Source organism: Lacerta agilis, chromosome 15 (assembly GCF_009819535.1).
Source record: "Lacerta agilis isolate rLacAgi1 chromosome 15, rLacAgi1.pri, whole genome shotgun sequence".
Lineage (NCBI taxonomy): Eukaryota > Metazoa > Chordata > Lepidosauria > Squamata > Lacertidae > Lacerta > Lacerta agilis.
In genome coordinates, this window is record NC_046326.1 from 41,942,100 (window position 1) to 41,968,398 (window position 26,299).

The 26,299-nt window shown below is 50.4% G+C and overlaps 1 protein-coding gene across 5 annotated transcripts; it reads left to right on the top strand.

The window, feature by feature from the left end:
• Positions 1-3,306: 3,306 nt before the first annotated feature.
• On the top strand, positions 3,307-25,241 carry CORO6 (coronin 6). 5 transcript variants are annotated; one of them, XM_033172039.1, is made up of 12 exons: positions 3,307-3,519; positions 3,830-4,091; positions 8,564-8,779; positions 14,491-14,613; positions 16,261-16,390; positions 16,911-17,092; positions 18,528-18,647; positions 21,853-21,957; positions 22,729-22,874; positions 23,751-23,808; positions 24,462-24,692; positions 25,104-25,241. In XM_033172039.1, exons 3-12 carry the CDS (start codon positions 8,582-8,584, stop codon positions 25,224-25,226), a joined length of 1,416 nt encoding a protein of 471 aa, XP_033027930.1. In that variant the 5' UTR covers positions 3,307-3,519; positions 3,830-4,091; positions 8,564-8,581; the 3' UTR covers positions 25,227-25,241. The 5 variants fall into 5 exon arrangements, with proteins under 5 accessions (XP_033027930.1, XP_033027927.1, XP_033027931.1 ...); XM_033172036.1 differs by lacking the exon at positions 18,528-18,647 and adding an exon at positions 19,811-19,930 and having other exon boundaries at positions 3,309-3,519; XM_033172040.1 differs by lacking the exon at positions 18,528-18,647 and having other exon boundaries at positions 3,309-3,519.
• Positions 25,242-26,299: the final 1,058 nt, after the last annotated feature.

The following is a 26,299-nucleotide window of genomic DNA, read 5'->3' on the forward strand; positions in this document are numbered from 1 at the left end:
TGTGCAAGAGGACGCGGGTGGCGCTGTGGGTTAAACCACAGAGCCTAGGGCTTGCTGATCAGAAGGTCGGTGGTTCGAATCCCCGTGACGGGGTGAGCTACCATTGCTCGGTCCCAGCTCCTGCCAACCTAGCAGTTTGAAAGCACGTCAAAGTGGAAGTAGATAAATAGGTACCACTCGGGCAGGAAGGTAAACGGCGTTTCCGTGCGCTGCTCTGGTTCTCCAGAAGCGGCTTAGTCATGCTGGCCACATGACCCGGAAGCTGTACGCTGGCTCCCTCCACCAGTAAAGTTGAGATGAGCGTCGCAACCCCAGAGTCATTTGCGACTTGACCTAATGGTCAGGGGTCCCTTTACCTTTTTACTCTTGTGCAAGAAGTGTTTTATACAGCAGCCATCTTCCTGTCAATGTATTCGAGGCAGTTGGCATCATTTTACAAACGATCCCAGTGTACAGCTATCCGTGGTGGGGGAGGGGGGTGGATTCCATGCTAGGGAGCGTAAAATCATAGAATTTTAGAGTTGGAAGGGATCCCTGAGGATTATCTAGTCCAGTGGTGGCCAAACTTGGACCTCCAGCTGTTTTGGGACTACAATTCCCATCATCCCTGACCACTGGTCCTGTTAGCTAGGGGTGATGGGAGTTGTAGTCCCAAAACAGCTGGAGGAACCAAGTTTGGCCAGTCCCCTGTGGTGCAGGAATTGCAGCTGAGGAATCCCAGGCAGGTGGCTATACAATCTCTGTTTAACACCTCCAATGGAGGAGAGTCCACTGATTAGGAAAGGGACCGAATTTTTTAAAAAGGGAATAAATGACTGTTTGCCACATCTCAAAAAAAGGATTCTGCAGAGCTGGGAAATGTGTAGCCCAAAATGATAGCAACCGCCCCTTGCAAAGACAGGTTGGTTTGCTTATTATTCCGTTCCCCATTTTTTTACACATACCTGAGATATCACCTTGCCGACAAATGTCCGTATAGTTAAAGCTATGGTTTTCCCAGTAGTAATGTACGGAAGTGAGAGCTGGACCATAAAGAAGACTGATCGCCAAAGAATTGATGCTTTTGAATTATGGTGCTGGGGGAGACTCTTGAGAGTCCCATGGACTGCAAAAATATCAAACTTATCCATTCTTAAAGAAATCAGCCCTGAGTGCTCACTGAAAGGACAGATCCTGAAGCTGAGGCTCCAGTACTTTGGCCACCTCATGAGAAGAGAAGACTCCCTAGAAAAGACCCTGATGTTGGGAAAGATGGAGGGCACAAGGAGAAGGGGACGACAGAGGATGAGATGGTTGGACAGTGTTCTCGAAGCTACTAACATGAATCTGACCAAACTGCAGGAGGCATTGAAAGATAGGGGTACCTGGCGTGCTCTGGTCCATGGGGTCACGAAGAGTCGGACACGACTGAACAACAACAAATATATTAGAATGAATGTCTTTAGCACCCAATCTGTATCTGGGAAATGCCTTTATGCAAAGGGTGTCCAGCAGAGGGCCTGCAGTCTAGAACTACGCTTCATGACATAGCACAGGGGGTCCTAAACCTTTTCGGGGGGCCGCACCCTTGGTTCCATAAGCTCACTCCCAGTGCTCCTTACCCTACCCTTTAAAAACCATTATATGGAACAGCGCCTTCCCCGACCCACTAAGGCAGATAATAACACAAATAAAATTCAAAACAGACACAACCAATTGCATTGTTTGCACATTTATTCAAAATCCAGTTAAAACGATTTAGTTTAACGGTTATTGGTGCCGACCCGCCTCGGGAAGCAATGGAGGAGTTTGCCTTTGTGGGTGAAGTCAAACTGTTGGCGGGTTGCAGGGCCTGCTGTGGCTGTAGAGACCGATCCGGGAGAGACATGTTTCATGGCCACTTCCCACAAAGAAAGTGGGGGGAATCCGTTAGGCAAAACTTGTCTGGAGGCTTTTCTTGGGAACAAAGAAGTGGAACCTGCAATACCACCCTTATCAGAACACAATAGTTGGGTGCTGGCTGCTCTTAGATAGAGAGGAAATGTATTCCCTTTGTAGCAAACAGTATGTACATACAGTAATTGTGTTACTCCATGGGCAGGGTACAAATAATAATAATAATTATTATTATTATTATTATTATTATTATTAAAAAACACCAGCTGATGGAAAAGAGTACTACTCCCAAGCAGAGCCCCTGCAGAGCTGCTGCCAGTCAGAGTAAGTAATATGGAGCTAGGTGGCCCACAAGGGACAAGTTGCTTGTGTGCTGCCTAGCTCCATATTACCAATGGAGTGTCAGGGTTCTGATCCCTGCCCGCCCATGAAGCTCACGGGGCAGCACCTACCTTACAGGGTTGTTGTGAGGGCAAAATGGGCTGGAGAACTATGCACACCACCTTGAGCAATTCTGAGGAAGGTGGAGTATAAATGTGATAAATACGCAGCTTTAAATGTGTCGTCTGGGTTCACACGGGGGCAACACCGGCTAATGGTTACAGTGAGGCTGAAGGTGAGCATATCAAGCATTTAAAATGTTTCCAGCCTATCTCTGTACAGAGTGCTTACCCACCACCTGCCCCCCTTTCTCTCCCAATAAATTAAACCTCAGCGCTACCAGATGGGACCTATTTGACATGCACATACATTTAAAACATTTAAAAAAAAAAAAAAGCATTATATATCTTCATGGATGTACCAAACCCTGGAGTGTCTGGAGGACAGGCTAAAAAAGAGTAAGTGTTAAACAAACAAAAAACAGATGTAGCGGAAGAATTTTGTTTTTTAAATCACAACACAAGGGGAAAGCAACAGGGTGGGAAGAGGGAAAACCCAAACTGGTGTCAATTCTGAAACAGTTCTTACAATAACTAGTCGGCACAATTCCATTATGTCTGTGAGGTTTAGTCCAAGCAATCCTGCTTGCCCACTGCGCCTGTGCCTTCAAATCCTTGGTGAGCGCCTAGTGGAACCTCCTCATCCAGCCGCAGTCTATCCTCCAGGGCAAAGAAGGCAGGAGAGAGAGAGAGCCCGCTCTGCCTTCATGCCCTTTTGCAAACAGGAGGGGCTGCGATATACAGGGGGCCTTCTGCTTGCTCGCTCAACAGGGCTTGCTTTTAAAAAGAGAAATTATAACACACACACACACCCGGGAGCTGTATTAAAAGGGGGAGGGGGTCTTTCTTTTGCCAGATGCCCTTTCCAGGGCTTGGCTGGGCCTCTGGAGGCGGCCGCCCATTCCCCAAGGAGGGGGGCTCGCAGCTGTCGCCCCCTCCCTCGCTGAGGCTGGGGGGGGGGGAGCGAGCGCTGGAGACCTGAGATGGTGGCGGCAGCGGCGGCGGCCGCAGCAGCAGCAGCTGCTCTTCCAGCCGCATTGAGGCCCCTGCGCCAGGCGCTGCGTGCCAGCCCGCCCGCCCCGGAGGACGCCACCCAGCTTGGCAGCGCCCGGACGAAGCGAGCAGAGAGTCCCCAGGCCCCGGGACGGCGCCCCGCTTCCTCCTCCTCCTCCTCCTCCCGCGCCCCTGATCCCTGGAAATCTAGGTAAGGCGCAGGACGCCCCCCTCCCAACCTCCCCAAACGTCGTGCGCCCTTGGAGAGACCTGGGCGCAGGTGCGTAAAATGGAGAGGGAAGGGGGGCCCTTTCTTTCCTCCCCCCCCAAAAAACCTGAAGGCTGCTTAGCCGATGGACCATCCGTGCACACGGGAAGGAAGCTTTTTTGGCTCGCTCCCCCCCCCTCCTGCCAGCCCCCCCCCCCCCCGATTTCCCCTCTCCCCCCCCCCGCTCCAAACCCAGAGCCGCTGCAGAAGCCAGGCTATATTAGGAAAGTGACCTCTGGGGTTTGCCTTGCAGAGCGCCTCGCCTTCTATAGCCGCCGCAGCGCCGGGGAGGAGTTCCGGCTTCGACCCTTTTTGCCGCCTTCTCCGAGGGCCCATTGAAAAAAAAAACCTGGTTGGCTTCCGTGGAAAGGGACGCTTCCTCTTCGCCCCCACCCCTCCCGCAGGGCAGAATCCCGGAGCCCCAGAGGGGGTTTCGTCTTCGCGCAAAGAGGTCCTTGGGGGGGCTTTCTTCTTCCACCTTTCTGCCTGCACCTCCTGCGCGTTCACACGATCAGGTGAATGCGTGTACGCGTTTCCCCTGCATGATGCCAGGACTGTGGAGTTCGATGCCCGTGCCTGTGGCTTGCATGACCCACCGCGTGTGTGTGAGTTAATTTAGGCTTGTACCCAACTAAATGGACCCATTCAAATTGATGGATTTCTCTCTGTGTGTATTCCACCCCACCCCCTTCGCCCCATTGATTTTATTCACTGTCTCTCTGCCTGCCTTGTAATCTTTTTCAATGCCACCTATAAACTTTAGAGATTTCGTGGTATGTAAATAGCCAAAGGAAATAAATACAAGAAATTAAGTTAGGTACTCCCGTTTGCTTTTTGTGGGTCTTAGTGTGGCTTAACGTGCCCTAATTCAGGGCTGGAGATCATCTGCAGATGTTTGGTGTGTGGTAGTGAGATGGGTGCTTGCCACAACTGGGGGAACAGGCATTCCCCAGCCCTGCCCCAGTGAGACTTACAACATGGTGTATGTTGCTTCTGTTTTAACACACACACACACACACACACACACACACACCACTGCTCCCCTTTTCTCTTCCTCTTCTCTCCCTCCTTGGAATGTTCAATTTCAGATTGTAACACCCATCAGGGACAGGACCCCTGTCCTCTTGTAGCCTTTAGCATCATGCATGATGATGGTGCTGCCTAAGAAATGGTGTGTGTGTGTGTGTGTGTGTGTGTAAACATAGGAACAGCGAGTGGATACCTAGGAACTGACATAGAATTGTAGAGTTGGAAGGGGTCCTGGGAGTCATCTAGTCCACCCCCTGCAATGCAGGAATCTCTGCTAAAGCATCCATGATAGACAGCCATCCAACTTCTGCTTAAAGAAGTTTTTAATATGGTTTTATATACACAGGAAGCCACCCAGAGTGGCTGGGGAAAGCCAGGCAGATGGGCAGGGCGATAATAATAATAATAATAATAACAACAACAACAACAACAACAACAACAACAACCTCAATAACAACGACAGCAACAACCTCCAAGAAATGAGAGTCCACCACCTTCCAAGGGAGTCCGTTCCACAGCCAAACAGCTCCTACCCCCAGAGAGTTCTTCCTAATGTCGGAATCTCCTTCCTTGCAACTTGAATCCATTGGCTCGTGTCTGTGCAAGATTGCGTGTGTCTTTGCAACCAGGACTTTGGGTTGTGTGTACGTCTGAGTGTGCACCCTTCAGGGAGCCGACTTTAGGGGGGGCTCTTTCGGGGCGGGGGGCTTTTTGGGTCGGCAAAAATGATCTCAAGACCCATTAGAGTGAGATCTTTCTCCCTCTTTCCCCATGCTGGTGGAACGTGGGGGTCGTGCAGTGAAACCTGGCCAGAAACTCAGAACAGAGGGAGGAGAGCCCCTTTGCACGATCAACAAATGAGAGAGACAGTGTGGTGCAGTGGTTGGGGCCTGGGTGACCAGGGATCAATCCCCGCTCAGCTGTGAAAACTCATGGGGTGTAACCTTGGGCCAGTCACTGTTTCTCTCAGCCTAGCCTACCTCACAGGGTTGTTGCAAGGATACGATGGGGAGGACAGGACTATGTGCACCCCCTTGTGAGCTCCTTGAAGGAAAGGTGAGATATGACTATAACAATAATAATTGCATTGATAAAAATTAATTACAATTAACTAGGAGGGTTACAGCTAGAAGACTGTAGTGCTGGCCACTAGCACTAGATGGCTTTTTTTTCAGAAGAGCTGGACAAAGGAGGAGGAGGAGGGTTACTGTTAGCAATGCCGGATTCACAAAACCTCCATGTGCAGGTGTGGCCTACCTGTGAATACCAGGCGTTGAGGATATATAGAGGGGCCAGCCAATCCCCTCTGTGCTCTGCACATCAGCTTCCACGATGCATCTGACCAACTGCTGCAGACATACAGTGCTTACCTAGATGGGGCTTTGCTCTGGCCCAGCAAAGCAATGTTCTTCTGGAATCAGTGGAACTCCTGGCTGCAGGATAAAATGTGCATGCCAGGGGACAGTTTTAGGCCATTGAAAGCTCAGAGTTCTGGGGTGAGAAGTCTCAACTAGCTGTAGGCTTTACTAGGTCAGAGCTGGAAAACTGCAGCATTTCTCTTGCTCTCTGCCTCATTTCTCCCATCTGCAATATGGGTCTAATAAGTCTGGTCTACCTCCTAGTGCTGTGGCAGAGAGGAGGTCCATGAACTGCCTCAAAACACCCCAGAGGCACCTCTGAGGACAGCTGTGATTTAAGGAGGGAGCTAGTGGCCAGCTCATCTGAGGGAATAAAAAATTGAAAAGTTAGTTCCTGGCCCTAGTTCCTGAAGTTTGAGAGGAGGGAAAGAATGGAATAACTTTACTACTTCTTCATGTATAACTGACAAAAACAAAAATATGCTGGTTGTATTCAACTGTGTCCTACTCAGAGTAGGCCCGTTGAAATGAACATGCCTAAGTTAGCCATGCCCATTACTTTAAATGGGTCTACTCTGAGCCACACTAGCATTGGATGCAAACAACATCTCTCTCTCTCTCTCTCTCTCTCTCTCTCTCTCTCTGTGTGTGTGTGTGTGTGTGTATGTTGCATGATAGACAAACACACACACACACATATATTTTCTTGATTTGCATAACTAGTTCATGGCACCAGTTTTGACTTTTATCAATGCTGAGATTGAATTAACAGTGCAAGAGCAATATGGGGTTGTTGCTGTTTTTGTTTTGTTTTTTAAATACTAACTCCCTGATGGGATTGGAGTGAAAATGGAATTGCTATTGGGGGGGTGGGGGGAAGGTGTGAGAAGATGATGGAGTTTACAGAAGCAGAAAAAATATTGAGGGGAAATACCTCAGCTTTCTCCCCCACCCTCTCTGTCCCACCAACCCCCCCCCCCAAAAAAAAAAAAAAATAGCCAAGGAGAGGAAAAGGGGAGGGAATGAAAAATGAAAATGGGATGTATGGGATAGAGTATCCTGGATTAAATAATGGGTGGGTCCCTGAACAGGGGCAGTTTTGTGGGGAAAGGAGGATGCTCTGCAACACTTTGTTGCAGCTCCCTCTTATTTACAATAAAAAATTGAGGGGGTTTTAATATAAAAAAACTGGGGGGGGTATATTATGTGGGCTACATGTTCAGGTAGGTCTTAAGGGTTTATTTGTTTTCTAAAATATTTGTGCACTGCTTGATTGTAAAAAAAAACATGGCAACACAAAACAGACTCAGAGCATTATACAGAAAAGATCAAACCATAAAAATATCACTGAGGTAAGCTAACGTCAAGGGACGCGGGTGGCGCTGTGGGTTAAACCACAGAGCCTAGGGCTTGCTGATCAGAAGGTCGGCGGTTCGAATCCCCGCAACAGGGTGAGCTCCCGTTGCTCGGTCCCTGCTCCTGCCCACCTAGCAGTTCGAAAGCATGTCAAAAGTGCAAGTAGATACAATAGGTACCGCTCCGGCGGGAAGGTAAACGGCGTTTCCGTGCGCTGCTCTGGTTCGCCAGAAGCGGCTTAGTCATGCTGGCCACATGACCCAGAAGCTGAACGCCGGCTCCCTCGGCCAGTAATGTGAGGTGAGCGCCGCAACCCCAGAGTCGGACACGACTGGACCTAACGGTCAGGGATCCCTTTATCTTTACCTAAGCTAATGACAGTAATGTAAGACTTTCAAAAAGTTAAAATAACAATAGACTAAAAACAGGTGAAAACTCACATCGGCTTTCTACAGGGGCATCATTGAAACTGTTCTCTGTAATTCTATAACAGCTTGGTACGGTACAGCCTCCAAGAGAGACAAGAAAAGGCTCCAACGAGCTGTAAGAATTGCAGAAAGGGTAATTGGTGTTAGCTTGCCTTCAATAGAGACAATTTATGCTATCCGAGTTAGGAAGAGAGCAGAGAGAATTGTAGCAGATCCTTTACATCCCGGTCATCATCTGCTTGATTTGCTTCCATCTGGACGTCGCTACAGGAGTTCATATACAAAATCGGCCAGGCACAAGAATAGTTTTTTCCCTTGTGCCATTAAATTGTTAAATTCATAGTTGTATAGCTGAAGGGGGGGTAAATTATGGGTGGCGTTTCCTTGCTTCTTTGTATTGTGAGAGGAACAGTGTCTGTATGTTTACATTGCAATGTAGCTGAAACAAATTCCAAGTATGTTGGAAAATGTACTTGGCCGATAATAAATTATTCCTATTCCTATTATTCCTATTATAAACATCTGGGTAGACTTATCTAAACAGGAATGTTTGCAGAGGAGTAGGAAAGAGTTAAGGAAAGGCACCTGCCAGCCATCAAGAGGCAGGGAGTTCCAGAGGTGCTGGCGCAGCCACACTACAGAGTGGTTGTGGCAGGGCCAGTTCCTCAGATCAGAGCAGTCTATGGGGCAAGGCGATCTCTTTGGTCAACGGGCTTGGCTTGGGGTTGGGTCTGCTTCTTCTGTGTGCCCCCTGCTGACCCCCACTCTCTCCTTCTGTGTCTGCCCTTCCGCTCTGCCACCCCCCCCCCACAAAAGAAGCAGGATCCCTCCGCCATGAGTCGCCGGGTGGTGCGCCAGAGCAAGTTCCGGCATGTCTTTGGGCAGCCGGTCAAGGCTGACCAGATGTACGAGGACATCCGGGTCTCCAAGGTGACGTGGGACAGCTCCTTCTGCGCCGTCAACCCCAAGTTCGTGGCCATCATTGTGGAGTCGGGCGGCGGGGGGGCCTTCATGGTTTTACCCCTGGCCAAGGTACGTTTCCCACTTACCGCTGGTGGGAGGGAGCATGTTTGGAGGAGGGGGGAGGCAGGTGATTGCGAATGGTTGCTCGGCTAATAATTATGACTTGCATAGCATTCAATATCTATATATTCAAAGCTCTTTGCATGCATCATCTCTTTGCAACAACCCTGCAAGGTGGGCCAGTTGTCTTCTGCCCTGGAGTGTGGATGGAGTTTTGTGGCTTGGTTCAGCAGGAGGAGGGCACCTAGCAGCAGCCCCCCCCCCACAGCGTTGCTGGGCTCCAACTCCCATCATCCCCAGCCACGCTTGGGCTGCTGGGAGTTGTAGTCCAGAGGTGGTTGACTACAACTCCCAGCCGAACATTAGACCAGGGGTGGCCAACTCCCAAGAGACTGCGATCTACTCACAGAGTTAAAAACTGGCAGTGATCTACCCCCAATTTTGAGGTTCAGGTCAAAGTTGTTGAGCTTTATTAGGAAGGAGGAGGACCCATTGGGGGGGGGGGGTTTCGGGTCAAAGTGGTTGAGTTTTTTCAGGGAGTAGGTAAAATGTTGAGTTCTTTGGGGGGGGAGCCACAGATGTTCAGCTACTTTGGGGGGAACCAATGATCTACCAGTGATCTACTGCAGATGTCCAGTGATCTACCAGTAGATCATGATCTACCTGTTGGATATGCCTGCATTAGACGATTCGGGACAGGGAAAAGAAAGTCCGTATTCACTCAGGGTATAGTTAAACCATGGAACTCGCTGCGGCAGGAGGCAGTGACAGCTGCCAACTTGGATGTGTGACGTTAAAATTGCCCCATGCCTCTTGCCCTCAGTTCTACGCCGCTGGCACCCAATGCAACCAAACTGGTCATGCTATCCTAAAATCGCTTCTGCTAGATGGGCCACTGGCCTGATCCACCAAACTCTCTTTATGTTCTTATGGAGGGCAGCCCCCTCATCCCTGCCGGACAAGGTAATATTTTGGCTGAGGGTTCAAGAGCTTCACATTGGTAGCCACTTCAGCAGAGGTGGGAAGTCTGATGCCCTTCAGACAGTTCACAGGGTCATAGAATTGCAGCAGAGTCGGGAGGAACCCCTGAGGGTCATCCAGACCAACCCCCTGCAATGCAGGAATCTCAGCTATACCATCCGTGACAGATGGCCGTCCAACCTCCATTGAAGATTCTGTTGTTGAACAGCTCTTGCCCTCAGAAAGATCTCACTGATATTTAGTTGGACGCCCTTCCTTGTAGCCATTGGTTTGGGTCCTCCCCTAGGGAGCAGGAGAAAACAAGATTGCTCCGTCTTCCATGGGACAGCCCTGGAAGTGGTACAGCCCTGACTCACCTTTGCCGCGTCCGTCTATCACCTGTACTTTGGTCCAGCATCACCTTAAAATCTGGGCACCCTTGCTTCTCACCTCCCGGTGTTTGGGAGAAGCAGAATTGATCAAAATTCTCCCTTTTGGCATGACTGTGAAAAACTGCCAGAGGTCTCTGTGCATTAGCTCAATCCTAGCCTTTTTGGTGGGGGAAGAAGTTGCTTGGAGCTCCCCCCCCTTCTGTTCCTGCATCCATTCTTGGGGAGAATTATTACCCCTTATTGTTATGCAACCTTGTATTTGAATTCTCAAGAGCTGTTTTTTTTAAATCTCTCCACCACACATGCCCCAATATTCTGGGTATAGCCTCAGGCTCAGCAGGGTTTCGGGGGCGGGGGGGGGGGGTCCCAGCTGCCTCGGCAGGGGGCGCGCGTGCGGTTGTAGGAGAAAAGGAGACCACCTGCCGTTCCCCTTTCTGAGGGGGCCGTTTTTGTGTTACCATGAGAATGGAAAGGCCCCTTGCTTAGAAGGGCGTCCAAAGAAGTGTTTCGCTTTGTGGGGATCTGAATATATCAAGGCCTTTGAGTCCCCACAAGGTTGCAGGTGTGGTGGGTGGGGAGAAGTGAGTTGGGGAAAGGTGCCCTTCCTCAATAAATTAGGTTTCTGTATTATACCAGCAACATAATTTCCCTGTCTTCTAAAATCTGGAGGCTGCTACCCAATTTAAATGGATTCGCCAGCTGATTAATTGATGTAACCGCAGCTGATTAATCCGTTTGCCAGTGAACTGACTGAAGATAATTGAGTCTTCCCTTAACAGGGGCCTTATTTTTTGGGGGGGGGGGAGAGATTTATGTCTCTGCGATAGGGTTTTGATTTTTCAATGAATACTTACTGTTAAACAGAACTGCTAATGTTAGTATGTCCCTTTCCTAATTACAGTAACACACCAGGATGAAAGTAGGTTTTTATTTTGTTTTATAAAAGATATCAAATGTGGCCTTAGCTGTTACTAATAGCTTGATCCTTTTAAGTGAATCAGCTGGTGCTTCCATTCATAAACCTGCTGCTTAAACTTTTTGCAACCTCACAGAGTTCTTTCGCATAACTCCAGCAGACCCATTGACACAAATGCACAGAGGCGTCTGAGCATAATAAGCCTTTTTGACACACCGCCTTCTTGGTTACAACTTGAACTGCAGAATTGTGGTCCAGTGTGATGTTGTGGTTGGACTAGGACTCTGGGTGTGAGACCAGAGTTCGAATACCTGCTCTTCCATGGAGCTCATTGGATGACCTCAGGCCAGCCACTCACTCTCAGACTGACCTACCTCACAGGGTTGTTCTGAGGATATAGTGGGGGGGGGGAAAAGAGAGCTATGTACGTCACCCTGAACTCTTGGAGGCGAGGTGGGGTATTCATAAAGAAACCGCTTGACCAATGGTGGTGCTGATTATTGCTAGGTTGTATTCAACTTATGTTTTGCTCAGCGTAGACCTATTGAAATTAATGGACCTAATTTAGTTTGCAATCCTGTACAGTTCTACTCAGAGGTCAGCCCCATAGATCTCAGTGGGTACATGAGTATAGGGATGCAGCTTGAGTCACGCTTGTTAATTTCAGTAGGGCTAAAGGATTAAAACAACAACAACAACAACAAAACAACAATTTATTTATACCCCACCCATCTGGCTGGGTTTCCTCAGCCACTCTGGGTGGCTCCCAACCGAACATTAAAAACACAATACAGCATTAAACATTAAAAACTTCCCTAAACAAGGCTGCCTTCAGATGTCTTTTAAAAGTAAGATAGTTGCTTATTGCCTTGACATCTGATGGGAGGGCGTTCTACAGGGCGGGCGCCACCACCGAGAAGGCCCTCTGCCTGGTTCCCTGTATCCTCACTTCTCGCAGTGAGGGAACCAGAAGAAGAAGAAGAAGAAGAAGAAGAAGAAGAAGAAGAAGAAGAAGAAGAAGAAGAAGAAGAAGAAGAAGAAGAGTTTGGATTTGATATCCCACTTTATCACTACCTGAAGGATTCTCAAAGCGGCTCACATTCTCCTTTCCCTTCTTCCTCCCCCACAACAAGCACTCTGTGAGGTGAGTGGGGCTGAGAGACTTCAGAGAAGTGTGACTAGCCCAAGGTCACCTAGCAGCTGCATGTGGAGGAGCGGAGACCCGAACCCGGTTCACCAGATTACAAGACTACCGGTCTTAACCACTACATCACACTGGCTCTCGGTGCTGGACCTCTTGGTTGAATACCACTGATCATTACTGATTAAATGTCTATTCTGTTCTTATGTCCAAAGGAGCCCAGGGTGGCAAACTCCCTGAGTGTGTTAAAACAGTGCAATTAAAAATAGAATTTAAACTTTATTTTAAAACCTTAAAAATATTGCAAAACTTTTTTTTTAAGTAAACATTGTAAAACTTAAAGGAAAAAAAGCATCTCTCCAGTGGTTTAATGGAAACGTTAAAATATGGAGAGGAGTAAGATGGAAACCTCCACGTAAATCAATGCCCAAGATGCTGAAGGGGTAACCCCCCCCCCAACTTCTCCTTCCCTGGTCTTTCGGGACTGGAGCCTCAAATAAAATGGTGTCCCCTCCCCTGGTTTTTCATCCTGGACTGGCAATCTGGAAGGCTGGAACAGTTGAGGGTCTTGTGGTAGTTGTTATAAGGATTTACTTACAGAATCAGCCTTGCTGGCATTTTGCAACAGGACAGGTCTCTTTCCCTGAGGAGGCTAGTGATGGTATCTGTTAGGACACTGAACAGGAGGCTGGACTAGATGGGCCACTGGCCTGATCCAGCAGGGCCCTTCCGGTATTCTTACATTAGCACAGGGGACTCTTCCACCTTTAATTGTGCAGGAAAATCATTCTGTGCATATATATTAAAGATGCAGTAGCCCCCTGGTCTGCTTTGCACCCAGCCATCCTACATAATTGAGGGGAGGGAGATTTGACACCCTGATTCAGAATCCTATTTGGTTTTTAATAATAATAATAATAATAATAATAATAATAATAATAATAATAATTCAAATTTATCCTCTATGAACCAGATTTCTTTTATTGCCGCGGCTCTTTGGCTAAAGCGAAGCTCCTTTTCAGTTTTTTGACTTCATCCTCCAATGTGTTTGCAGTTCCTCCTGCTTTTGTGTCGCCTGCAGGCAGGGCTCCTTTTGTATGTGAGGGTAACTGGCCGTTTTATGTCTTACGCCCCTGTGTCCAATTAAAAGGACGTCATAAAACCCCCAAGGGGCTGTACGAAATGCTCGTTTTACCCCGAGCAGATCCGTTGAAAACAAAGGGAGTGACTCTTCTTGGGTCCGTGAATTTCGGCCGATCAGCTCTGAGTAAGACGTGGTTGAAATGTTGATTGGAAACTCCTCCGATATGTTCATTTTCCAGCTTGGTCTTTGCAGGACCCCCCATCCCTCCCTTTCCTTTCTCTCTGTTATTTTCCTTCCTGATGCCCGCTGGTGCCCTCCCGGTCTCTGAAGGGCCTCGCCCGGGTCCAAAACTTCCCCTCCCCTCCCCAGGCGGTGGTTGAGAGACGGACGAGAGCAGTTGGCCTTTCTGGGGACAGCGCTGTGCTCACAATAATGAATGACTCACTTCGGGAACAATTGAAATGATGGCAGGAAGTTGGGTGGGGGGGATCACTTTTTCCACGGGTCAGGTTTCCAGCTGGGCTGTTTACTGCGTGACGCAGGGGGATCGGCCCGCCTGACAAGGCTGGCTCTCTTCAAGGTCGTGTGGCTAAGGCAGGGAGTGGGATATCTTGGTTGGTAGAGGAAGAGACTCTTCGTCTCAGGGTCATGGGTTCGAGACCCACGTTGGGCAAAAGATTCCTGCGCTGCAGAGGGTTGGACTGGATGACCCTCGTGGTCCCTTCCAACTTTATGATTCTGTGGTAAGAACAGTTCAGTGATGGAACCATTTGCCTAGACCACTGTTTCCCAAACTTGGGTCTCCAGCTGTTTTTGAACTACAGTTCCCATCATATCTGACCACTGGTCCTACCAGCTAGGGATGATGGGAGTTGTAGTCCAAAAACAGCTGGAGACCCAAGTTTGGGAAACCCTGGGCCCTGCAGCATTCCCTCAAGCAGAGTTTGGACAGGCATCTCACGGAGATGCTCTAGCTCTAGAGTCTTCTAGCTCTGGGCTGGACTAGATGACCCACGAGTCCCCCTGACGACTCTTAGTATTCTATGAATCGATAATATACCGTACTTTACTGTTGGCTGAAAAAAGTTCTGCGACCTAGCATGCCCTATTTAGCAGGGCAGGAAACCTTCAGTAGGTTGGCCTTCTTTTTGTGGGTCGGGGGCCAAGTGTGTGGGGAGAGGAGGGCTGCCTTTCCCAGAAATTCCCAAGATCTCTGTGTGCTTACAGACCGGCCGTGTGGACAAGAACATCCCCTTGGTGACGGGGCATACGGCCCCCGTGCTGGACATTGACTGGTGTCCCCACAACGACAACGTCATTGCCAGTGCCTCCGAGGACACGACAGTCATGGTAAGCGATGGCACCTTTGGGGAGTCGAGGGGGGCACCAATATCCTGAATTTTGGCAATTTCCTCCTCTTTTTAGAAGGAAGGGTGTTTCTAATCAGCAACGGGGGCATGTACTGGACGTGGCTGGGTACCTGTAGACACCTCATCGATTTGGGTGCCCGGATGTAGTGGTGTTGTTGTTCAGTCGTTCAATCGTGTCCGACTCTTCGTGACCCCATGGACCAGAACACGCCAGGCACCCCTATCCTCCACTGCCTCCCACAGTTTGGCCAAACATGCCAGTCACTTCGAGAACACTGTCCCACCATCTCATCCTCTGTCGTCCCCTTCTCCTTGTGCCCTCCATCTTTCCCAACATCAGGGTCTTTTCCAGGGAGTCTTCTCTTCTCATGAGGTGGCCAAAGTACTGGAGCCTCAACTTCAGGATCTGCCCTTCCAGTGAGCACTCAGGGCTGATTTCTTTGAGAATGGATAGGTTTGATCTTCTTGCAGTCCATGGGACTCTCAAAAGTCTCCTCCAGCACCAGAATTCAAAAGCATCAATTCTTCGGCGATCAGCCTTCTTTATGGTCCAGCTCTCACTTCCATACATTACTACTGGGTAAACCATAGATTTAACTATACGGACCTTTGTCGGCAAGGTGATGTCTCTGCTTTTTAACATGCTGTCTTAAAGATGCTGTACTTACCCGGATGTAGTACAACAGCATTTTTTGGGAGGTGGCATGGGGGGGAGATGGTTCAATCGCATCAGGTCGGGGTTTTTAGGGCTCCTTCACCTTCTGCTGCGGCTTGTTCCACGCGGCTCGAAGCACGCAGAACCAGCCTCCTCTTCCAAGCCAGGGAGTATGGCCGTTCGCCTTTAAATCAATGGAAAAGGTGTCAGGGGCTGTTTATAGCTGGCCGGCCGGGTCCTCAGCCTGGCGTCTGACTTGCTAGGTATGATGCAGCGTTTTGGGCTAAGAATAGCTCTGCGCACGACAACTCAGCAACTAAGAATAGTTGGCTCTGTGGCCTTGGCCAGAGTGGGGGTGAGAATGAAAAAGGCAGCAGCTTCTTCTGATTCCCCCCACCCCCCAAAATTTTTCCCTCTTCCTCCCCTTTTTCTTCTCCTTTCGCAAACGACACCAAAGTGTTCTCCGTGGAAAACTATTTTTTAAAGATGTATGTGTTTATCTTTATTTATGAGCTCAGGGAACATAGGAAGCTGCCTTATCCGGAGTCAAGTCCATTGAGTTCACTCTTGTCCACACTGACTGGCAGCTGCTCTCCAGGGTTTGAATCAGGGGACGATCCCGTCCCTACCTGAAGCTGCCAGGGATTGAAGTTGGGACCTTCTGCATGCAAAGCAGGTGACCTGTCACAGAGCTGCAGTGGCCCCCTCCCCTAAAATTGGATTAAGTCCCTAGTCCTCATGGTTCTTCATTTAAGGGCTGGTTTAAATAGGAACAAACCATTGGCCCATTTAGCTCAGTATGGTCTGTACTGGCGAGCAGCATTTCCCTGGGGTTTCAGGCAGGGAGAGCCTTATCCCAGCCCTAACTGGAGGTGCCATAGGGGCTAGAACCTGGGACCTTCTGCTTGCAGAGCGGGTGCTGAATGCCTCTCAGCTGCCGCCGTCTCCATCGCCGCCTCTTTGTCCCACCAGGTCTGGCAGATCCCCGACTACATCCCCATGCGCAACCTGACGGAGCCGATCGTCACCCTCGAAGGGCATTCCAAGCGTGTGGGGATCCTGACTTGGCACCCCACAGCACGCAACATCCTACTGAGCGCAGGTGAGACCCTCTCCCCAGATTCAGGGCCCTCGCTGCGCCTGGTATGGTTATTTCAAGCCTCCTGCAACTCCCAGCATCCCAGGCCATTGGCTGCGCTGGCTAGGACTGATGGGAATTGTGGCCCGAAATGTTTGGAGGACGCCAGGTTGGCAGAGGCTTCTGCTTTGAGCTCCTTGGAGGAAAGGTAGGATTCAAATAAAACATCAAGTAGCAGATGTCATATTAGGGGCTGCCTTCCTGGCACATCCTCTGCTAAAACAGCTCACCTGGACCTCCTGCCCCCCTTTCGCCCTGCTGGAGTAGGCATGGCCACCTACTGGCAGCCACAATTACTGCAGCGTGACGACAGCCTTACATGTATATGTATATAGTAAGATATTTGTCTAGATCAGCCTTTCCGCAATGTGATGCCCTCCAAATGTTTCAGGATTGCAGCTCTCATCGCAGCTGACTGTTCTGTCACGCCAGGCTGACTGGTGCCTCATTTTGGCCCTTTCCCAATTCCCCTTCCTTCCTGCAGGGGGTGACAACGTCATCATCCTCTGGAACGTGGGCACTGGGGAGGCACTCCTGACCCTGGACGACCTACACACCGACCTCATCTACAATGTCTGCTGGAACCACAACGGGAGCCTCTTTGTCACCACCTGCAAGGACAAGCACCTGCGGATCATTGATCCCCGGCAACACCTGGTTGTGGCAGTGAGTAGCCGCTGCTTGCCCCAGCCTGCCACTGAGCATGTGTGGACAGCCTTTCCTGCTCCCTGGCTTGTCTCTCCTTCCCTCTCTCCCTTCCCTTCCCTGGGACAGACATCTAAGGGTAAGCGTCGTGGCTCAGATTCCCTTGGATCTGGGACAGGGGACCTGTGGGCCTGCAGGTCTGTTGCTAGACTCCAACTCCCATGAGCCAGCATGCTCAGTGGTTGGGGACAATGGGAGCCAGAGCTCCCTAGATGCTTGACAGCTCGTAGCGGAAGCAGTGGGCGGACTTTGCACATGCTCAAAGACCCATTCTTCAGGGGGTACTTTTCTCCCCACACTGTCCCCAAGCTTAACAGTGAGGTGTTGCCGTTCCAGTGCCTAGTCAATTTGAGATGCTTTTAAATATATGTATTTATTTATTTCATGAAAGTTATATACAAAAAGGATAGAACAAGAAAGTTATCGCCAAGAAAAAAATTGCTGCTGCCAGCCAGTGTAGACAATACTGGGCCAGATGGACCAAGAGTCTGACTCAGCCTAAGGCAGCTTCCTCTCCAAACCAGGTATTTCTTTTGAACCATGAGGACTACAATCTTACTTCTCCTGCCACCGTATCTTCATCACGATGTGAGCTGGAGCACTCGGCGCCCCTGGCTCATTTGGGACGTCAGAGAGGCTCATCCATGAAAAAAGCAGATTAAAGTAAAATACCTTGGAACTTCCTGCCTATTGATATCAGACAGGTGCCATCACTGTCCCTTTTTTGGGCACCTGCTAAAACCATTTGTGTTTAGACAAGTCTAAACAAGCGGCAAGAGTTTTAATCCTCTTTTAATTTATTGTTATTTTAACATTTTGAGAGCTTTAAAGGATTGCTGCAATTTCCCAGCCCTGCCTGGAGATACCATTAAGATCCTGGGACGTTCTGCATTCAAGGCAGATGCACTCCCAGTAAACTCTGACTCTTTCCATCTGGGAAGGGGCAAAACAGCACCAATCTGTGTGTTTAGGGCAGTTAACTGGGCTTTCTCCGCGATCTGTTTGCAAAGCCAGATCTGGTTCCATCTCAGATCCAAAGCACCCTCCTTTAGGATCGCTTGCGCTCAGAATTCGCCCCCCAGTTTTGCACTCACACAAACGTAAAAGCGAGCCTCTCCGTTAAAGGAATGTGAGTGCTCCGTGTCAGGGACACAGGAACAGAGAAGGGCCTGCTGGATCAGACTCATGGCCCATCCAGGCCAGCCTCTTCTCACAGAGCAGGATTCGAACACAGGAGCAGCTCTCCCTTCCTGTGACTATCTCTACAAAGAGCTGTGTCCTTTCTTCCTCCCCTCTCCGGATTATGCTCTTACTTGGACCTGTACTAACCTTCGCCTTGTGTGTGTGTGTCTGTCTCTCTGTTTGGTCCTAACCTGCTTAACCCTGCTGCCGCCAGGAGAAAGTCAAGCCCCACGAAGGCGCCCGTCCTGTCCGAGCCATCTTCATGTCCGATGGCAAAGTCTTCACCACCGGGTTTAGCAAGATGAGCGAGCGGCAGCTAGCGCTGTGGGACTTGGTACGGCTTGGGGAGGGGGGGGGGACACCTCTGGGGCTGCATGACGGACGGTGGGGAGGGGTGTGTGTGTGTGTGTGTTTCTCTGTTGGGGGATGGCTAGCCTGGCCTTTCTACCTGCAGGAGGAGAGGAGAGGGAAGGAGAGCATATTGGAACCCTAAATCCTGGTACTGAATGAAATATACCAACCAGGGAATCACCTCTGATATTTCTGTCTAAACCACAACAAAGGTCTCCTGGGAATGTGTACTGACCACAGTTTCCCCTTTCATTATCAATGGGGGGGGCAGGTGGGGAAAGCAAGGCAGCTCACTCTCTCCCCACCCCCTACCCATTTAGAAAACTTTTTGAACTGGTTGCCTGGAGGCGGTTTTAACTCACCCTAGGCGACCAGGCACATCTGCCAGGGCCACCCATTGCCTTGTTCAGAGAAGCATATTTCCTCTGTGACTTCTTGGTCCTGTTAGGAGACACTGACTCTGGACACACACCCTACATTAAAAGCCCATTCACTTTCCCCGAAGAATCTTGGGAAGTGTAGTTTGTTAAGGGCGCTGGGAATTGTAGCACTTTCTTGGGGTTAAACTACAGTTCCCAAGATTCTTGGGGGGGAATAATATGCTCTAAATGTATTATTATTATTATTATTATTATTATTATTATTATTATTATTATTATTATTATTATTATATTCCGCCTTTCCTCTAAAGAGCACAAGGTGGTGTACATAATTCTCCCCTTCCATTATATCCTCACAACAACCCTGTGATGTAGGTTAATCTGAAAGAATGACTGGCCAAAGGTGAGCTTCATGGTCATGTGGGGACTCGAACCCTGGTCTCCCAGGTCTTAGCCTAGCACTCTAACCACTACACCACACTACAAGAATGTGTCCCATGGATTGGGAAATGAGCAGTGCTGCCCTCTGTGGCTTTTTCTCAGTTTTGCCACTAGAGGAAAAGAACCACCTGAGAATTACAGGGATCTCCCACCAGACAGCGAGTTTTTAAGGTGAGGTATGTGAATAATGACCTTCCTTGAGAAATCTGGAGGGGCAGCAGCTCCCAGCTGGAAATCTCTCTCTCCATCCTTCTCACCTCCTCCGGCTCCTCGCTTTTCCTTTCGACACACCCTTTTAACCCTTTCTCTCCCCTGCTCGCCCCAGGAAAGGTTTGCCCCCCACGAAGGGATGCGGCCGATGAGGGCCGTCTTCACCCGCGACGGACTCGTCTTCACCACAGGGTTCACTCGCATGAGCCAGCGAGAGTTGGGACTCTGGGATCCGGTAGCTCGGCCACGCATGGTGTGGAGTGTTTTCCCAACCCCCCACCCCACCCCGGGAACCTGGGCGCGCTTTCTGCGACATTGCCACCTCTCCCGGCACGCCGAGTGTTGGGAGGCAGGCCAGAGCAGGGCAGCTGCAAAGTTCAGGCGAGGGGACATGCGGCCAAAGGCATTAATGCGCAGAGGAACATCATGATTTCTAGCAGGGCAGCTTTTAAAAACATCAGATGCCGCTGGATCCAGAGGGGCCGGTCTAGTCCAGCATCCTGTTCTCAACGTGGGCCATCCTCTAATTCAGTGGTTCCCAAATGTTTTGGACTACAACTCCCATTATCCCTGGCTAGCAAGACTAGTAGCCAGGGATGATGGGGATTGTAGTCTAAAAACAGCCGGAGACCCAAGTTTGGGAAACACGCCTCTAATTCACACGCATACAAAGAATCGGGCGCCGTAGCTGCTTCTTGCTCACTGACAAGGCAGGTGAGCAATTGAACTAATTTGCATTGCTCAGTCGGTAGAGCACGAGACTCTTCATCTCAGGGTTGTGGGTTCGAGTCCCACGTTGGGCAAAATATTTCTGCATTACAGGGGTTTAAATTAGACGGCCCTCGTGGTCCCTTCCAACTCTCCAGTTCTAAGATTCTAAGACAGGTGTGCACCGCTGTGGGCTATAGCTAACATTAGTCCTACTCAGAGTAGACCCACTGAAATTAATGGAGGTGACTCTCAGAGGTTCATCCTTTTCACCTGTCGTCGTTTCCCTGTTTTGCCACTGGAGGGCGCATCTCTTAAGTTGCTTCCTGGGAGATGTAGTCTTTCAATGCCTTGTCAGTGATGGATTAGGTGACATTGAGGACTTCATCCCCCATCATGCATTGTGCAGGAGGCCAACTTTACCACATTCCCCTGAGTATAAGGATCCTTGGATTCTAATCGAGCCCCTATTAGAGGCAAATGGCATGTTCCTGGAACCTTGCAGTGGTGTGGATTTGCAGGTGTGTGTGCTTGTGGGGAGGGAGGGGGGGCATGAAAATCGCAGTGCATGCTGGGAATGCTGTGCTCCTAAGTGTGCAAAACATAGGAACTGGGACTTCTGAAAGAAGAGATGGGGTTTCTAGTTGGGGACCCACCCAACCTGGGGGCAGGGGAGGGGTATTCCCACCACCACCACCCACCTTATGAAATTATGCAGAGATAAGTGTTAATCTCAGAGCTGCCACAGGGTGGGCAGTGGTGCCAGGCCTTTATACAGCTGGCATTTGGCATAGCCTGCCTAGACTTCCCGCTCCAAGGCCAGCTGTGTGCTTGAAGAATGACCTGGCCCACAGCACATGCTCAGAGGCACGCGGTCTCCTTGTTTTGCTCCTCCTGGTTCTGAGCCTTGGGCTCCCTCCCGGGATAGGAACCCAAAAGTCAAGCTGGTGGAAGGAAGGTGATTCAAACGCCTGACAAAAGGAAGCAGGGTGTGTCCCTAGCTTAAGGGGGGTCAGACTAGATGTCCTTTGAGATGCCTTTCAGGGGAGCTCAGTGGCAGAGACCCTGCTTTTGGAAACACTGCACACTGCCTTTGTATACCATGCCGGGCTCTTTCTCCATATTTCCCAGTGTTGTCTGCACTGACTGGTAGCTCTTCTCTGAGTCTTTGACAGGGGAAGCTCTTTTCCCATCACACGCTACCAGTTTCTGGAGAGGGCAGATTTCGAACCTGGGACCACCTGCGTGCAAAGTGGGGGGGCTCTGCTACTGAGCTCCAGGCTCCCTCTCCACTTGGGTCCTGTGGCAGAGGAGGGAGATTAAGTAGTGCTGGGCTATTGGCTGAGAGAAGCCGTCCGAATTTGTGTGTGTGTGTGTGTGATTGCTGTGCCAAGATTGTGTCTGGCCTGGTTTTGCCCCCTGTGCCCTGACACCCCCTTCTTCCTGCAGAAGAACTTCGAGGAGCCCATAGCCCTCCAGGAGATGGACACAAGCAACGGGGTTCTCCTTCCCTTCTATGACCCTGATTCCAGCATAGTCTACCTGTGTGGCAAGGTAGGAGGCTGTAGCATTCCTGTCTGGCCACAGAAGAGATGGGGTACCAGAGCCCCTGAGACCAACTGCCCCCAATCCCCACACTGTTTCCATTTTGGGCATTTTTAGAATTGGTACCTGAGCTCACTTGCTTTCCTCTCCCCTCCTCCTCCCTTTTCCTTTTGCAACAACACTTCTGCGGCATAGTGGCCTCTAAGAGTGTCTTGGCTCCTGGGGTTCAGCCGCACACTCTCTCAGCCTGACTACCTTGCAGGGTTGCGAGGATAAAACAATGAAGTGTGGGGGGGAGAGTGAACCGGGTACATTGCAGGGAGATGGTCTCCAGGACTGATATCCAAGGAAACAATTTGCCTTTTAGGAAAGTGGAAAGGTGCTCAGAGATGGATTTAGCTTTTTGGATTTTGGATTTAGATTTTGAGGGTTTTAAAAAATAAAAATAAAAAAATTTAAAGATATTTTTATTTTGATGTTTTGAGATATTTTGGCTTTTTAGATTTTATATACCGGTATATATATTGTTTAGATTTGTAGAAAGAGAGCTCTCCCATAAGGCAACCCTGCTTTTCAAATGTGTGTGTTCATTTTTTCCCTATTTATATTAATCTCTCCACTCAGGGCATCCCCTACCCCTGCTTTGCAAACTTCTGTGCTGATAAAAACGCAGCGAGCTTTTCCTTGCGCCCTGAAATGTCTGAGATTCACGCCAACTAATTAAAAAACAAAACTAAAAGCCAAGTTACTTCCCAGCCTAAATCTCCTGCTTCCGTGCAGGGGGACAGCAGCATCCGGTACTTTGAGATTACGGACGAAGCCCCCTACGTCCATTACCTGAGCACCTACAGCAGCAAAGAACCCCAGCGAGGGATGGGCTTCATGCCCAAGAGAGGCCTGGATGTCAGCAAATGCGAGATTGCCAGGTATGGCTCGAGGTCCAAGAGGTGGAGGATGGCCTGAGAGGTGCGCAGGGTGGGGGGCACCTTCCTAAGGCAGGTTTGTGGCTTCGGAAAGGAGAAAATCTCGGGTATTACTCCCTCCATTGGCAAGCTCAGCTGGTGCGTGCCAATCTGACGCGAATTGAACCACAAAACTGTAGCGTTGAAGGGGTACCCCAAAGGTCATCTGGCCCAACCCCCTGCAATGCAGGATTCACAGCTAAAGAGTCCCTGACAGATGGCCGTCCAACCTCTTCTTAAAAAGGAGAGTCCATCACCTCCCAAGGGAGTCCCTTTTGCTGTCAGTGGCTCTTAATCAGTGAATCACCCAATGGGCCTCCCTGCAGAGCGTGTTTCACTGATGAAGGGGCCACCACCGAGAAGGCTATTTCCCCAGTGGCTGCTAGCTCCATCTAGGTCAGTGCGAACTGAATAAAAGACCCCAACAACTACGACCTCAGTGGATGGGGCAGCCTAGTGTCAGGGGGAGGTGTTGGTGGCGCATGAATCTAGCACAGGTGATAGGGTTGTGCCTGCCCTATAACCCACAGCCCAGGTGCCAATCTTCCTGGCCCTCGAAACTTTCCCCTGGCCGCAGCCCTTTTCCCTCACCGGCCCCACACCTGGTGGGTTTTTGCCTGGCTGGAAATGCCTCCTGAAACTCTGACCATGGCTCTTTGGTTGCTAGGATGGAGGATGCAGAGGTGGGTGGGTGGGTGTGTCTGTGTGCAAAATTTGTTGCTCCGCACACTTTTGGCTCTGGCCACGCCCCAGCCCTGGCATGCGGCCCCCAGACTGAAAAATGGGTTCCCTGCCCTCACCTGACCTTGTGTCCCCCTTTGCCTCTCCCCCATGAAACAGGTTTTTCAAGCTGCACGAACGCAAATGCGAGCCCATTGTTATGACCGTTCCACGAAAGGTGAGCAAATAAGAAGATTCGGGGACCGTGGGCATGTAAATTTGAACTGGAGGAGGGGAGGGAAGAACCATTATTGGAGACACCCCCCCCCCACCCCCACCCCCGGCTGCATCAATTTCACAATATACAAGTCAGACCCAGAAGTCAGGCTTGATGGGAGTTGTAGTTTAGCAGCACCTGGAGGGCTAGAGGCTCCCCCGCCATGACTGCTCTAGAACCTTGGTTCCCAAAATGGGCAATTTGGGGGGGCGGTGGGATCACCTAGGGGGGCACTAAGAGGCAAGGGGGTGGGCGGTGGGGTATGTGTGTGTGCTGGAGGGGTAAATGACTATCACACTTTGAAAAGCTGGGGAAAGTTCACTAGTTCTATTTAATTAATCAAACCAAATAGTTAAAATTTTGCTTTGAACAAATGTGCAATTAATAGTTGCTGCTTTGAATTGTTGTCTTCCATAGTGGCTATTCTAAATAATGCTGTTTGTAGGGTAGGATAGGGCACACGGGGGTGAATTTATGGAGCCGAGGGCCCCCCCTAAAAGTTTGGGAGCCATTGTTCTAAATGGACCGGATCTTAGTCCAGAGGGCATTATAGATAGCAAAGACAATGCAGTCTGGAATCTCTCCTGCTCCCTTCTTCTTCCTGTCCTGGGCAGTCCGACCTCTTCCAAGACGATTTGTATCCTGACACTCCGGGTCCTGAACCCGCACTGGAGGCAGACGAGTGGCTGTCGGGAAAGGACGCGGAGCCCATCCTGGTTTCGTTGCGGGACGGCTATGTCCCTGTCAAGAACCGGGAGCTCAAGGTCACCAAAAAGAACATCCTGGACAGCAGGCCCCCCACAGGGCCACGGCGAAGCCAGTCCACTTGCGACACAAATTTTTCGGTGAGTTTTTCTCATCCGCTCAGGGGCGGGAGAGGGATAAACTTTACGGCTATGAAAGGCGAAATGCTCTCTGCAGCAAGGGTTAAATCAAGTTGCGGCACCACCTGGTGGCGGTTGGAGAAACAACCACGAAATGCCCTTCAAGGCACTTTGACGCTGTTCAGTTTCCTCCAAAGCATTTCAGTGGAAGTTTCAAGGGGGCTGCAGAGTGGACCCGAATGGCTATGACATTGGTGGAGGCTCACAAATGCTGTGGACTAGAAGCTTGCTTTTCCCCATCCGAAGGAATGAAGGGTTGAGACCATTTCCTGGGAGCGTGGTGGCGTTCCCTAGGTCTTGTCACTCCTCTAACTCTTGCTTTTCTCTCTCTTTCTTTCTCCATGCCTTCTCCCCACCTGCCCCCCCCCAAAGCGCTCCGCCTTGGAGGAGCTACTTGAAGAGCTCCGGTCCTTGCGGCAAACTGTCCAAGCTCACGAGAAGCGCATCTCTGACCTGGAAAACAAACTCTGCCAGTTCACCAATGGGACGGACTAGCAACTCCCCCCCACCCCCCCAAAAACCCCACCCACCCACCAGCCTTGACCATGCCTGGGGACACCTTCCGCCGGAGACACAGATTCTGCATCTTTCCCCCTTCCTGGAGACTCTGCTGCTTATTCTCCCATGGCTCAGCGGACGTTTGCGGTGGGGAGCAGGGACATTCTCCCCCCCCCCGCCGCCGCTTACTGGAAATGGCCCACCACCCAGACCTCCACCCCTAGCTTGGTCTTTGATCTCAGCTGCTTTGGAACGACAGGCAAGACCTTTTCGGGGAGAGAGGAGAGAGGGATCAGAGTTCATATCTTGGCCCCCCACCCTGCCCCAAAACTGGCCCCAACACCCACCCTCTACCTCATCCTGCCTTCTCCTTGCCACGGAACGGGACAACTGTGTTATTTTTATTTTTGGGGGGGGGTGTTCCATGTGTGTTTTGGGATGCAGTGACCAGGGTGGGGAGTCGAGATTTGAGGTTGAATGGAGACTGTGGGTGAAGGGGGATGAGGGAAGTGGGGGGGCAGGCATTGCTTGCTGGGGGGGGGGAGAGAGACCCTGCAGGCGGGGGCAGACGTTGGCCAGAGGAGAGCGGATCGGGTGGCTGCTGTGTTGAGCGAACGGGTGGGGTATTATGGGATGGTTCGGAACAATTACCCGGAGCCCTGATGAGTTCCCTTAGTTCTTTGTTTTTGGGGGGCATGGGGGTGGGGGGGTTCTCTGCAATAGGTAGTTGGGTGGAGTGCCAGCTGCTTGAAAGGGGGAGGAGAGATCTGTAGGCCAACCCTGAATTGTGCCCAGGCTTGTAAGGATGTGCCAATGAATTTTGGGGATCCCTGGAATGGAGCGGGAGGGGGGGCTGTCCCCTTCCCCCCATGCTTGTATTGCAAAGCTGGAACCTCGGGGGGGGGGGACATGGCAGGAGGGCCATTGCTCATGCGCAAACGCTGATTAAAATATACGTGCAGTTAAAAGGTGCTCATCAGACTATCCTCTTTTTTTCTGTCTGTAAAAGGACAAAACTGTGTCCATCAACCCCACTGGATCCCTTCCAATTCTATAGCCTCCAGGGCTGT

What these genes read in the sequence shown, in the direction of transcription:
- CORO6 (XM_033172039.1), top strand. Translation starts at nt 8,582, where the DNA reads ATGAGTCGCCGGGTGGTGCGCCAGAGCAAGTTCCGGCATGTCTTTGGG. An exon ending in GGCAACACCTGGTTGTGGCA is followed by an intron (nt 17,093 to 18,527) that starts GTGAGTAGCCGC and finishes TGCTGCCGCCAG; the next exon opens with GAGAAAGTCAAGCCCCACGA. An exon ending in AGCTAGCGCTGTGGGACTTG is followed by an intron (nt 18,648 to 21,852) that starts GTACGGCTTGGG and finishes TTCTTCCTGCAG; the next exon opens with AAGAACTTCGAGGAGCCCAT.